Raw genomic sequence first — 12699 nt, forward strand, 5'->3', positions numbered from 1 at the left:
AAAGCACTCTGGGTTTTCCTGCACCACCACCTCCAAACCATCTGCAGGTGGGGGAACCACATCCAGCTGGACCCCATGGGGACTGTTGCCATGCCATGCCTGCTCCTCTCCCATCCCCTTCCTGTCCCACATCCCTGGGAGCTCAGGGCTCCTGCTGAGGACATTGGCTCCTTCCCACCCACTGCAGGATGCTGCATGTGCCTTGCCAGAGGGGTGCAGCAGTTTGGGGTGATAGCAGGATAGGCACTGACATGTTGCTCGGTGTTATCCAGCTTTTCCCTGGAGTAAGAATTGTGCTGGTGCAGGATTGCTGACACCTATACTGCAGCTGCAGTAGAAAAACAGCCACGCCAAAAAATGAGGGGCCCAGCCACGGTTAGGGGATACAGCACTGTGTGTTCCCATCACCCAGCTGGCTGCAGGAGCCACAGACCGGGGTGGGGGTCAGTGATACACCAGGTGTCTGGCCAGCTCCCAGCCCTGCTCACCAGGAGGACGGGCACTGTGTCCCCCCCAACAGCTGTAATGGTTGGCAATGGTGATGGGGTACCTACCCACACACACACCACGTCTGTCAGCCCCAGCCTTGGGGAGCTGGGGTGAGGACTGCACCACGCCAGGGGGAGGGATGGCTCAGGGGACTGACTGGCTCAGGGGGTGGCTGGTCCTTGCCCCAGGGACCCCACATCAGCTCTCCAAGGCTCCAGGAAACAGGGGTTCCCCGGGGAGCAAACCCTTTCCCTGCCTTCTCCCTGGCTGCCAGGCTGTGCCAGGCTGAGCTGGCATGCTCCCACCTCTGCTCCCGCAGGATCTTTGGACTTTGTGCTGATTTTGCTGTTTGCTTTTATTTAGCAGCGGGATTCGCTTTCCATGCAAAGGACAACCCCCATATCAGCTGGGGCCTCGTCCCTCCCACCCCCCATCCCTCTGCCCCGGGGCAAAGACACAGGAGGAGGAACCTGTCACCCACACTGTCCCCTGGTTCCCCGTCCTGCTGGGCACCACCAGGGCAGCCATGTGTGCCCTGCACTGGATCACAGCCTGGGCACTCCTGCTCCACGGTATGCCAGAGGGGTGAGCTGGGTGCTGGGGTGGGATGGCACGTCTGGGACCCCCAGGAACCAGGCACACAGGATGCAGGATGTCCCAGGCACAGCTCTGGGTGAAGCAGGGGTGGGTTCGACCCTGGGGCAGAAACGGGGCTGTGGCAAGGGGCTCAGCCTGCCCACCTGCCCCAGCCATGGGCTCGGGGCAGGTGACAGGTAAGGAGCAGCCCCCCAGGGTGCAGGGACCAGGCACCCAAGGCCCCCCCACGCTGAGGGTGACCCCACCCTGCATTGTCCCATGGACCCGAGCTGGGTGCCCTTGGCCCAAGGTGAAGAGCCAAGCACCAGCTGGTGATGGAGAGCCCAGGGAGTGGCGGTGCCGGCGGTGGCACCTGGTGCCAAGCAGCCCCGGGGAGAGGCCAGGTCTGGCTGGGCATGGCCCTGCTGTCAGCTGGCTCCTCCAACACCCCGAGTGCTGGGATGCTCTGGGTCGGCTCACCTGCTCCTGGGCATGGTGAGCACCAGCTGTTCCCCGTGATGATCCCACTGGGCCATGGGCATTGGGAGATTTACTTCCTCTTTAGGTGGGCAATGGCGCTGGTTTCCACCCACTATTCCTGGGACTACAACCCAGGACAACCGGTTTCTGCAAAAAGCCCCAAAGCTGGTCTAGCTGGTGTTTGGAGCTGGGGATGAGGGTCATAGCTGCCTGGTGTGGTTCTGGGCTGGAGCAAGGGGCCAGCAGGACCCCAGGCTGCAGCCTCAGGCTCCCGGTTATTGCTGCACCCACAGGCTGTGCCGCAGGGTGGGTGCCACCAGCTCCTTCCACCAGGAATGACATCCGGGATTGCTCCACGGACCCACCGGTGAGCCTTGCCTTGCTGCCCTTCCCTGTTCCTGAGACCCCCTGCATGCTGTTCCCCCCCAGTCACAGCACACGTCCCCCTGTGCCACCAGTACCTGCCACCGACGGCCACCAACACGACGGCGCGGCTGGCGGCACTGCGGGACACCATGCAGGCCCACGGCGTCCATGCCTACATCGTGCCCTCCACGGATGCCCACATGGTAAGGCAGGAGCTCCCAGTGCCCCCGGGGACCCTGCTGGCATTCACAACCACCTCTCACAGCTCCATCCCCACTCCAGAGCGAGTACATCTCCAAGCGGGATGCCCGGCTGGGCTGGCTCACAGGCTTTACTGGCTCCGCAGGTGAGGGCACCCCGCAACCCTGGGTTCCCTGCTTGGGAGGCTGGCACCTGCCTTCCTGCTAGTCCTCATCCCTGGGGATCCATGGGCAGGGTATGGTCCCACTCTCTGAGGGCCCCCAGGGGTCCCTGCCAGCTGCAGAGAGGGAGGGAGAGGTGATTCCTGAGCCCCCGCTCCTGTCGCAGGCACCAGTGTGGTGACAAAGGACAAGGCTGCCCTGTGGACCGACAGCCGCTACTGGACCCAGGCAGAGCGTGAGCTGGACTGCAACTGGGAGCTGCAGAGGACGAGTCAGTGGGGGGCAGGATGGGGGGCTGCTGAGTCCCCCCGCTTCCAGGATCCTCCCCAGCCCCTGCCACAGCCTCCTCTGAGCTCAGCATGGGCTGGGACACGGTGTGTCCTCGCAGTGCCACCCAGCTCTCTCCTGCAGCCTGGATCGAGTCCATTGCCATGTGGATCATGGAGGCAGTTCCTGTAGGGGGGAACATCAGCTTGGACCCCTTCCTCTTCTCTGTCGGTAGGGCTGGCTGACACTGGGGGTCATCCTGCCCACGGGAGGGCAGCCCCAGGGTGTGGATTTATCAGGTTCCCCCACATGTGGGCTGCTTCTTCCCCCCCCAGCCACCTGGAACAGCTACAGCCAGGCTCTGTACGGCTCCGGCCGGACCCTGCTCCCCCTTGAGACCAACCTCGTGGATCAGGTGTGGGGTGACCAGAGACCCTCTCCCTCCTCCAGCGAGATCTACAGCCTCCCGGCAGCATTCACAGGTACGACTCTGGCCTCCCCACAGCTGCTCACCCGCAGCACCCCCAGCCCAGGGCCGTCCGTGGTGGTCCCTGCACCAAGCCAATCACTTGCCCCACTCCCAGGGAGCAGCTGGCAGGAGAAGGTTGCCGGGATCCGGCAGCAGATGGAGCAGCACGTGCGACGCCCGACGGCCGTGCTGCTGTCAGGGCTGGAGGAGACAGCCTGTGAGTACCCGCGGCGCTGTGGAGGATGCCATGGCAGGTGCCCTGGGCTCCGAGCCCTGGAGCTGGGAAGGTAGTGGCAGTCACAGGTGCAGAGGTCTCGTTCCTGACAGGGCTCTTCAACCTCCGTGGAGATGACATCCCCTACAACCCCGTCTTCTACTCCTACACCCTCCTGACCAACACTAACATAAGGTGGCCGGCATTTCCCTGTGGGCACAGGGCATGGAGGGGGCTCATCATCCACTACCCTTCCACCCTTCCCTTCCTGAGCTGGCCCTTATCTGATCCTCCTCTCAGCCCCGCTGCCTCAGGCCCCAGCCCCACATCTCTCCCAATCCATGCCCCCTCTCCCAGCCCACCCTGGGGCACCGCACCCTCCCTTCCCGCACAGCCTGACAGAGGGCTCCTCCCATTCCCAGCCCAGCATCACTTCTGAGCCCCCCAGCCCTTTCCTCTCCGCTGGCATGGCTGGGCTCGGGGGGACCAAGGGCAGCAGGTGACCCCCCACGTCTGTGCCCACCCCATCCCGCCCCCTCCCCAGCCTGTTCGTGGAGGGGTCACGGCTGTCGGCGGCAGCGCGGGAGTCCCTGAGCTCCGGCTGCCCGGGGCCGCTGTGTGTGGAGCTGCAGGAGTACGGGCAGGTGAGCGCCCACCTGCGCAACTATACCCTCGGTAACGTCACCGTGTGGCTGGGCACCGAGTACACCACCTACGGCCTCTACGGCATCATCCCCCAGGTGGGTACAGAAGCGACACCGCGGCACTGAGCCTGGCCGTGGGGCACGCGGGTCCTGCAGGCTTGGGGACGGCCCCGTGCCACCGCGCTGTGGCCGCCCCTGGGGCCTGAGGGGACAGGTGGCCATGCCACCTCCTGCGTGCCCTCGCAGGAAAAGCTGCTGGAGGAGAGCTACTCGCCTGTCATGACGGCCAAGGCTGTGAAAAACGCCCAGGAGCAGGAGCTGCTGCGAGCCGCCCACGTAAGGGCTGTCCCCGCCCCCGCAGCCCCCCGCACAATGCGGGGACACTGCGGGACGCCGGGTGCTGATGCCCTCTCCCCGGTGCCGCCGGGGCACCCCCAGGTCCGGGACGCCGTGGCCGTCATCCAGTACCTGCTGTGGCTGGAGAAGATGGTCCCGCAGGGGCAGGTGGATGAGTTTTCAGGGGCTCAGCACATCGATGGCCTCCGCAGGTCAGTGCTGCCCCTGCGGCCTCCCCTGCCCAGTGAAGGGCAGCTGGGGACCTCCAGCACCTCCCTCCCTCCCTGCTGCCTTCCAGGGCCCAGCAGCACAGCCACGGGCCCAGCTTCCAGTCCATCTCGGCCAGCGGGCTCAACGCGGCGCTGGCCCACTACAGGTATGGCCAGGGCAGCAGTGGGCAGAGGGCGGTGGGCGATGGGCAGTGGGCAGCTGGGAGAGGGCTCTGACCCCCTTCCCTTGCAGCCCCTCCAACGGGAGCAGCCGGACACTGTCTGCAGGCGAGATGTACCTCTTTGACACCGGAGGGCAATATCTGTGAGTAGCTTTTAGCAGAGACCCCCCCTCCCAGCCCCACATCTAGGGGCCCCCAAAGCCAATGCTGTGGCTGCATCGCCCCCGTTCACATCCCTTCTTTGCAGGGACGGAACAACAGACATCACTCGGACAGTGCATTGGGGTCAGCCCACCCCACTCCAGAAGGTACCAACTTCTCCTGTGTCAGCCAGCACCCCCCTTGGCTGCCCAGGACCCCCCTGCACTGCCCAGGACTCCCTGTGGCACTCTGTACCACGGGCACAGCCAGGGCTGGATGTGCCAGGGTGGGTGTCTGGGCACCACCGTGCTCACCCCCCTGTGCCCCCGCAGGAAGCCTACACCCGTGTGCTGATGGGCAACATCGACCTCTCTCGCCTCGTCTTCCCATCCAACACGGCAGGTGGGTGCCAAACCTGGCATTGTGCAGCCCAGCCATGCCCAGGAACCCTAGCACAGGAAGCAGGAGAGCAGGGGGGCCCCATCAGCTTATTGGCCTTCATCCCACCCACCTCTTTGTTCCCCAGGGAGAACAGTGGAGTCCTTTGCGCGCCGGGCACTCTGGGACGTTGGACTCAACTACGGCCACGGGACCGGCCACGGCATTGGCAACTTCCTCTCAGTCCATGAGTGTAGGTGGCACCAGCACTGGCACTGGGCATGTGGGCTGAGCTGTGGGGACAGGGATGAGGACAGGAGCTCATTGGGGGGTACTCATTGCCCAGTGGAGCCTCTTGCTGGGGGTGTCCTCTACCTGCAGTGTGTTGGGGTGCTTTCCAGGGTGACTCCATGATGCTTTCCAGGGTGACTCCATGATCCTTGCCAGGGTGACTCCATGATCCTTGCCAGTGTGATTCCTATCCAGTATGATTCCCATCCAGCTTACTGGGATGATCCAATGATTCTTGCCTTGGTGGCCCTATGGTCCTTGTTGGGATGGCCCCATGGTCCTTGCCTTGGTAGTTCCATGGTCCTTACCAGGGTGGCCCCATGGTCCTTGCCAAGGTGGTCCCACAGTCCTTGCTGTGATTATCCAATCAATGGTCCTTGTCAGGATGGCCCCGTAGTCCTTGCCGAGATGGCTCCATGGTCCTTGTTGGGATGTCCCCACAGTCTCTGCCAGGTTGGTCCCATGATCCCTGCAGGGATGATCCAGTGGTCCGTACTGGGATGATCCAGTGGTCCTTGCCTTGGTGACTATGTGGTCCTTGCTGGGGTCGTCCATGGTCCTTGTGTTGGCCCTGTGGTTCTCCCTGGTGTGGCACCTCGGTCCTTGCTGGAGTGTCCCTGCAGCACACACTGTCCCTGGAATTCTTACCCACCCCATGTCCCTGCAGGGCCTGTGGGCTTCCAGTCCAACAACGTGCCACTGGCGGCCGGCATGTTCACCTCCATCGGTACGTCCCACCAACCCGGATGGTGCCTCAGCTGTCCGGGACAGCCCCAGCCCCAGGACCAGAGAGGGGGTGTCAGCACTTGGCCCCACTCAGGGGTCAGATTTGGCCCTGCTAGGGTGGGCTAGGGGAGCCATTGAGGCTGGAGGCTCATCAAGTGCCCTCCTGGCCCCCAGAGCCTGGATACTACCGGGACGGTGAGTTCGGGATCCGCATTGAGGACATCGCCCTCGTGGTGGAGGCACAGACCAAGGTAGGGCAGTGGGGCCGGGGTGACAGGGGTGGCACAGCATGGGGAGCTGCATCAAGTCAGGGGGGCCCCCCCAGCAGGGCTGGGGGCACCCAACAGCATGTCTCTGCGGCAGTACCAGAGTGAGGAGAAGCCTTTCCTGACCTTCGAGGTGGTGTCCCTGGTGCCCTACGACCGCAACCTCATCGACCTCAGCCTCCTGTCCCCGGAGCAGGTATGGGGGTGCTCGGGGGGGAGGGCAGAGCAGGGATGTGAGGTCAGCACATCGGGCTGGGGTTTGGGGAGAGCAACAGGGGCTGAGGAGTGGATGCAACAGGAAGCCAGGACCATGGCATGCAGTTGGAGCAGGTAAACGAGGATGGAGCAGGGATGGATGTGTGGATGGAGAGGGGCAACAGGATCTGCAGGTGGGGGCAGCTGGGTGTGAGGCAGCTGGACGGGGAGGGCAAAAGGGTCTAAGGGGTGGCAGCATCCAGGGCAGCCCCCCTCCCGTCCCCTGCCGTGCCTGGCTGCAGATCCAGTACCTAAACTCCTACTACAAGAAGATCCGTGAGCGTGTGGGGCCAGAGCTGCAGCGGCAGCAGCTGCAGGAGGAGTACGAATGGCTGCAGGAGAGCACCGAGCCCTTCCCAGTGGGCAGCGCCGTCACCACCACCACCACCACGGCCATGCTGGCCCTCACCTCGCTGCTCTCAGTGCTGCTCAGTGGGCTGCAGGCCTGACCCTGCATCCATGGCCCCGCCACCCCCTCCTGCCGCAGCTGGTTCTTCCCCTGTGTTCACTTCCTTTTTTTTTGTTGTTCTATTTGCTCCTTTGTGATTAAACATGAGCAACGCGGGCGGGGGCTGTGCCCTGCTGTGCCGGGTGTGCTGCCTGTGCCTCACCAGCAGGTGTGGGGCTGGGGCACTGCCCCACATGGCCCCCAGCCACACTCCTGTGACCCTGCTTGTGCCACCTGCCCTACCCTGGGGCAGCCAAGCCGATGCCAACAGCGGGGAGATGGATTTGGGCAGATTGTAATTCTGGGGAAAAGATGGAGGAACTGGAGTGAGGGTGCAGGGCAGTCAGCCCGACCTGGGATGTCTCCGCGGGTGCCAGCAGTGAGGTGACCAAGAATGTGTCCCATCTGGGTGTGATGCTAAGCCGGGAGGACTTACAAATGCAGGGGACACAGGGGTCATGCCAGACACCAAGTGTCACACAGAGGGCTTGACCATCATGTGCCAGCAGGATGAGCAGGCACAGGGGAGGGCACGGCAGAGGGTTTGGGGACTGTCACCCTTTGCAGGGGGTGGGGGGACACTGTACCCATCTGCAGCATCGCCAAGGGGAGGCACAGCATGGGCAACACCACCGGGGGGGCAGCACGATGGCCGAGGGGTGTCAGGGCGCGGGCACCATCCCCACGCCGGGGGCCCCGGGCAGGGCAGCAGTTCCGTGGAGAGTTTCCTTCCTCCTGCCCCAGCCCGCGCCCCGGCAGCCGCCCCAAGCACGGCTGCAAGCGCCTCTCATGTGACCGCCGGCTTCCTGTGCGCTCCCGGCTCGGTGCCGGTGCCGCGGGACGGGACGTGCCGAGGTGCTGCCGAGCGCTGTGCCCTCTGGCCCCAGTGCCATGCTGCGCCGCAAGCCCTCCAACGCCGGGGACAAGGAGCCAGGACACAGGAAGGTGAGTGCTGGCAGCATACAGGTGCCCTTAGCACACACGGGTATCCCTGCACACCCAGAGTTGTCCAAGCCTGGGCTGCCATGGGATGCTGAGCAGGAGGGCTGGTGCCAGGGAGCTGGGGCAGAGCCCCAGGGGGTTGCGACAGCGTGGGAGCAGCACTGCCATCCGTCTGTCCCTGCTGCCACCAGCCACTGTGGCCTCGCCAGTGCGTAGTCCTGGCATTGCCCAGCTCCCACCCTGCCTTGCATCCTGATGGGATGGGTGGCTGGGATGCACAGTCCCCGGGATCAGCATGGGTGCCAGCCAGGGTGCTGGTGGGACCCGCAGGGCTCTGCTGGGGGGGGCTGTGGCCCCCACTCTCCATGGCCTCCCCACGGCGTGGGCGGCTGCCTGCCATTTCCTGGGGGGCTGGGGCGGCGGTGCCGGGTGTGCAGCTCCCAGCCCGGCAAGGTGCTGCGGTCGAGGCTGCAGCTCTGTCACGTGTCGGCCGCTTCCTCTGGCAGCACCGCTCTGAGGTGGGAGCCACAGCAGCACCAGCTGCCAGCACCATGGCCCCTTGAGAGCCCCCAGTGTGGCATGGCCGTATGCCACCCCGTGACAACCTGTCTGGAGGCTGGAGTCACTGGGGGGGGCCACAATCATCCCCCTGCACCAGGTCTCACACCAGCTGGCACTTCAGCTCTTGCCAAGCCCTGCTGGGCTGGCATCAGCATCGGCAGGTCACCATGGGGAGCAGGGCAGTGCCTGGTGCCAGGGCCCTGCCCACGGCAGGCACACTCCCACCATGGCAGCTCATCCGTGCTGGGAAGCTCCCACGGGAAACCTGCGTGAAGTCCCCCTCGCTGCACCGGGAGGACCCATCCAGCCCGGCAGGTCCCAGTGGGTATCCCCTGCCCTTGCCCAGCCACAGCTGCTCTCACTTCCCTCTCATTGTTGTGCTCTGGGAGAGCCCAGCCTCCCTGGCTCACATCCCACTGCCAGGCTCTCCAGGGCTTCTCCAGTGCTGGGCCAGCAGCTTTCCTGGCTTTGGAGCTGTTTCATCTCTGAAGGGAATGCTCCTGGGGGCTCAACGCTCCTGGGTCTGGTGGGTTCGGGGTGCTGGGGTGGGAGCGGAGATGCACCTGGAGCTGGCCCTGCCCTGTAAAGCCCCAGCAGGGGTGCTCTGGGTGTCCCACTCCAAGCCAGCCCTCTGCAAGGAACGGCAAAAACAAGTGCTGAAGGATGCTCGGTGGAGCCGAGGAGGAGGAGAATAAAGACGGGACAGGCTGAGCAGGGGCAGGAAGGGCCTCGTAAGGAGCTCAGAGCCGGCAGAGCAGCTTGAGAACGGAAATCGCTGTTTGTGGTGGTGGCAGAGTGAGAGCTGCGGTGCCTGCTCTGAGCGTGCCGGCAGTGGAAGCCGAGCTCACCCGGCCCGAACACGGGATGAGGGAGACCCGGGACCGTGTGGCTGTGCTGGGATGCTGGCTGGCACCAAGGGCGCTCCTGTCATGGAGAAACCCTTCCCATATGGGACAGGCACCAGAGGACATGGAGATGGAGGCAGGCAGGGGGCACAGGGAAGACTGGAAGGAGAAGGGGCAGAGGGGTGCAGCAGGACTGAGATTCACAACCTGTCTTGATGGCTTTGGCGCGAAGATGGCACTGAGCCAGCTGAGGGTGCTCTCTGGGCTGTGGGGGACACTCACAGTCAGAAAACACGGGAAACTTTCAGTCCTGGAGTTGACCACGGAGGCAGAAGCAGGGACGTGGCTGCTCTCATGTTCCCAGCCCTTCACTGCCTGCCCACTTGTGGGTGCTGCAGAGCCCTGTGTTCCCCCAAGACGTGCCTAGCCCATGTGCCAGGACAGCAGCGTGGCACAGCCCTGGGCTGCTCCCAGCTTGGCAGTGCCAGACTCCATACCAGAGCATCCCTGCCCCAGGAATGCTGTGCCAAGCAGCTGCACAGGCACTGAGAGCAATACCAGGGCTCTGCATCCTTGGTCTGGCGGGCTCATAGCACATGGCAGCTCTTGGAGTGGGGTGAGACAGGGGAGACTGTGCCAGCCAAAAAACTCTTCCATCACCCTGGGATGGGCAGAGCAGCCCAGAGGGAGGAGGGGAGCTGAGGCAGGGGGTGCAGAGAGAAGCCCTCACACCTTTCCATCTCCCCTCTCACACCCCTCCCCCTGCCCCCAGCTTTCCCTCCAGCGCTCCAGCAGCTTCAAGGACTTTGCCAAGTCCAAGGTCAGCTCCCCCGTGCCGAGCGAGAAGGAGTTCAACCTGGAGGAGAATGTGAGTTCCCAGCCTCCCCAGGGCAGCAGCACCCCTTGACATGCCCTGCTCCCCTGGGATCCCCTTCCCAGCCTATTTCAGAGCTGGTTTCCCCAAACTCCTGGTCCTACCAGGGGCCCACATGCCATGGAGCAGCCCATGTTCTAGCATGTGTGGGACTTGGGGTTTCACAGCCCTGTGTGACCCCGCTGAGGCTTGCCTGGGGTGGAGGGCTCTGCCTTCACTCTCCATCCCTCTGGCAGATTCCTGAGAATGATCCCAGCAGTGCCAGCCCTGAGGATGCCCCGCGGAGCAGTGGGACGAAGCTGGGCAGGAAGTGGCGGGCGGTCATCTCCCGCACCATGAACCGCAAGATGGGCAGGATGGCCGTGAAGGCACTGGCCGAGGGCAAGGTGAGTGGGGGGTATGGGGGACATGGGCAGGTGAGTGGGGGTCAGCTCCTCCTCCCCCAGCCTGACCCCAGTCCCCACAGCAGGGAGAGGTGGAGGAGGAGGGGTCCCCGTGCCCGCTGTCCCCAGATGGCAGCGCAGAGGAGCGGAGCCACGACAAGGTGCCGCTGTCGTACCTGGAGCTGGAGGAGGAGGAGGACGGGCGCCCACCCCTCAGCCGCCAGATGTCCAGCGGTGAGCCCAGCCCCAGCAGCACACCGGTCTGATCCCCCAGCAGAGCACATCCTGACCCCCTTCTTCTCTGCAGGCAGCGACATTCCCAGCCCTGGTGGTCCCCGGGACAGCCTGCAGCTGGAGGAGACTGTCCCAGCCTACGCCGGCCCCTTCTGCGGCCGGGCCCGCGTCCACACCGACTTCACCCCCAGCCCCTACGACAAGGACTCGCTGAAGCTGCGGGTGAGCCACGGCCACTGCGGCCCTAGGGAGGGAGGGACGGTGGCTGGGGACCCTCCTGAGGCAGAGGTGTTCCCCAGCTGTCCCCAAGCCTGCACCCACTGCCACCCCATCTCCTTTGGCCCAGAAAGGGGACATCATTGGCATCATCGAGAAGCCGCCTGTGGGCACCTGGACTGGGCTGCTCAACAACAGGGTGGGCTCTTTCAAGTTCATCTATGTGGATGTGATCCCTGAGGAGACAGTCCCTGCCCGCAGGAGCCGGGGCTCCAGCCGGAGCAAGCGCCTCAAGCCCAAGACCCTCCATGAGCTGCTGGAGCGGATCAACCTGCAGGTGAGGGATGGCAGCCACGGGGAACAGTGGCACCCAGCACGTGCCCAGGGTGCCAGCAGTGGGACCACCCCCTCTCTGCTCCCCTTCACTATCCCCCATCCCTGTGGGTCCCTCCACTGAGTACCCCAGGGGCACAGAGGGGACACATGGGGCATTTCTGGGTGATGTGGGGGCAAGTGCCCACCATGGACCCACACCGGGGGCCAGGGGAGCCACCTGCTCATCCCTGCCCACCATCCCTCACCCAGGAACATATCGCCACCCTCCTGCTGAATGGGTACCAGACCCTGGAGGACTTCAAGGAGCTGAAGGAGACCCACCTGAATGAGCTGCACATCACAGACCCCCAGCACCGCGCCAAGCTGCTGACAGCTGCCGAGCTCCTCCTGGACTACGACAGTAAGAGCCCCGGGGAGGGAGTGGGAGACCCCCACCACCACCCACAGTCCCCCCTGCTGGGCACCCCAGCAGCACCACTAATGCCTCGGTCCCTCTCCCAGCAGCCAGTGAGCCGGAGGATGGTGACAACTCTGAAGCCCTGCCATCACCCTCGGAGCCCAAAGGGGACATTCCCCGGGACTCAGGCTGCTTCGAGGGATCGGAGACCCTGGATGGCAGCCGGGAGGAGGCCGAGCTGGGGGGTCCTGAGGAGCAGCTGGGGGCTCTCTCCATGGCACAGTCCCCTTGAACCCACTGGTACTGCTGCTTCCCACTCTGGCCCTGGCAGCAGGGACAGACCAGAGGGGACAGCTGCTGGCAGGGGACAGAGGAGCCCCAGCGGCGTGACCTCAGGGCCCAGCTTGGCCCCGGCACCACAGGCAGGTGCTGTACCCCCAGGACATTTTGCATGGTGCTGCCTGGCACTGCTGCCCCGATGTGGGGGCTCTGGGCACCCCAGGGCACCGTGCTCCAGGCATGGGCTGCTGCTCCTGGATTTGCCAGGAGGCTTGAGGGAGCTGGGGACGGGAGCCATGCCTGCAGGCAAATGAAGTCTTCACTGTCACTGCTCAGCATGGGCACATAGAGACCCCTCCTCACTCGCCATGGGGGGCAGCAGGATGCAAACAATGCAGCTAAGACACTCTGGAAGTGTGAGATGGAGAGGCTGGAAAGGCACAGGGAAGGGGGAAGAGGCTTGGGGCAGCACAGACACGCAGGGGCTACAGCTCAGCCATTTTCAAACCAATTAAGTTTCCTTCATTGTTTTA

The 12699-nt window shown here is 64.3% G+C and overlaps 2 protein-coding genes across 3 annotated transcripts; both read left to right on the forward strand.

The window, feature by feature from the left end:
* Positions 1-871: 871 nt before the first annotated feature.
* Positions 872-7216, forward strand: XPNPEP2 (X-prolyl aminopeptidase 2). Its single transcript, XM_017814460.1, has 21 exons — positions 872-1061; positions 1839-1912; positions 2004-2114; positions 2194-2257; positions 2440-2544; positions 2685-2771; positions 2876-3022; positions 3125-3226; positions 3337-3418; positions 3768-3963; positions 4114-4203; positions 4306-4415; positions 4502-4579; positions 4666-4737; positions 4842-4902; positions 5068-5137; positions 5262-5366; positions 6072-6131; positions 6305-6381; positions 6494-6592; positions 6894-7216. Exons 1-21 carry the CDS (start codon positions 1016-1018, stop codon positions 7098-7100), a joined length of 2043 nt encoding a protein of 680 aa, XP_017669949.1. The 5' UTR covers positions 872-1015; the 3' UTR covers positions 7101-7216.
* A 723-nt stretch (positions 7217-7939) lies between these two features.
* On the forward strand, positions 7940-12693 carry SASH3 (SAM and SH3 domain containing 3). 2 transcript variants are annotated; one of them, XM_017819000.1, is made up of 8 exons: positions 7940-8044; positions 10220-10315; positions 10558-10707; positions 10788-10938; positions 11012-11160; positions 11285-11491; positions 11740-11890; positions 11995-12693. In XM_017819000.1, exons 1-8 carry the CDS (start codon positions 7991-7993, stop codon positions 12177-12179), a joined length of 1143 nt encoding a protein of 380 aa, XP_017674489.1. In that variant the 5' UTR covers positions 7940-7990; the 3' UTR covers positions 12180-12693. The 2 variants fall into 2 exon arrangements, with proteins under 2 accessions (XP_017674489.1, XP_017674481.1); XM_017818992.1 differs by having other exon boundaries at positions 11992-12687.
* The last annotated feature ends 6 nt before the right edge of the window (positions 12694-12699 follow it).

This window comes from Lepidothrix coronata, unplaced genomic scaffold (assembly GCF_001604755.1).
Source record: "Lepidothrix coronata isolate B3197 unplaced genomic scaffold, Lepidothrix_coronata-1.0 Scaffold2, whole genome shotgun sequence".
Taxonomy (NCBI): domain Eukaryota; kingdom Metazoa; phylum Chordata; class Aves; order Passeriformes; family Pipridae; genus Lepidothrix; species Lepidothrix coronata.

Bases quoted from the DNA above. Each gene is read 5' to 3' on its own strand.
- XPNPEP2 (XM_017814460.1), top strand. From the start codon at position 1,016: ATGTGTGCCCTGCACTGGATCACAGCCTGGGCACTCCTGCTCCACG. The intron at 1,062-1,838 runs GTATGCCAGAGG...CTGCACCCACAG, and splicing joins CTGGGCACTCCTGCTCCACG to GCTGTGCCGCAGGGTGGGTG. The intron at 3,023-3,124 runs GTACGACTCTGG...CCCCACTCCCAG, and splicing joins CCTCCCGGCAGCATTCACAG to GGAGCAGCTGGCAGGAGAAG.
- SASH3 (XM_017818992.1), top strand. From the start codon at position 7,991: ATGCTGCGCCGCAAGCCCTCCAACGCCGGGGACAAGGAGCCAGGACAC. The intron at 10,316-10,557 runs GTGAGTTCCCAG...TCCCTCTGGCAG, and splicing joins AGTTCAACCTGGAGGAGAAT to ATTCCTGAGAATGATCCCAG. The intron at 11,891-11,991 runs GTAAGAGCCCCG...TCCCTCTCCCAG, and splicing joins GCTCCTCCTGGACTACGACA to CAGCCAGTGAGCCGGAGGAT.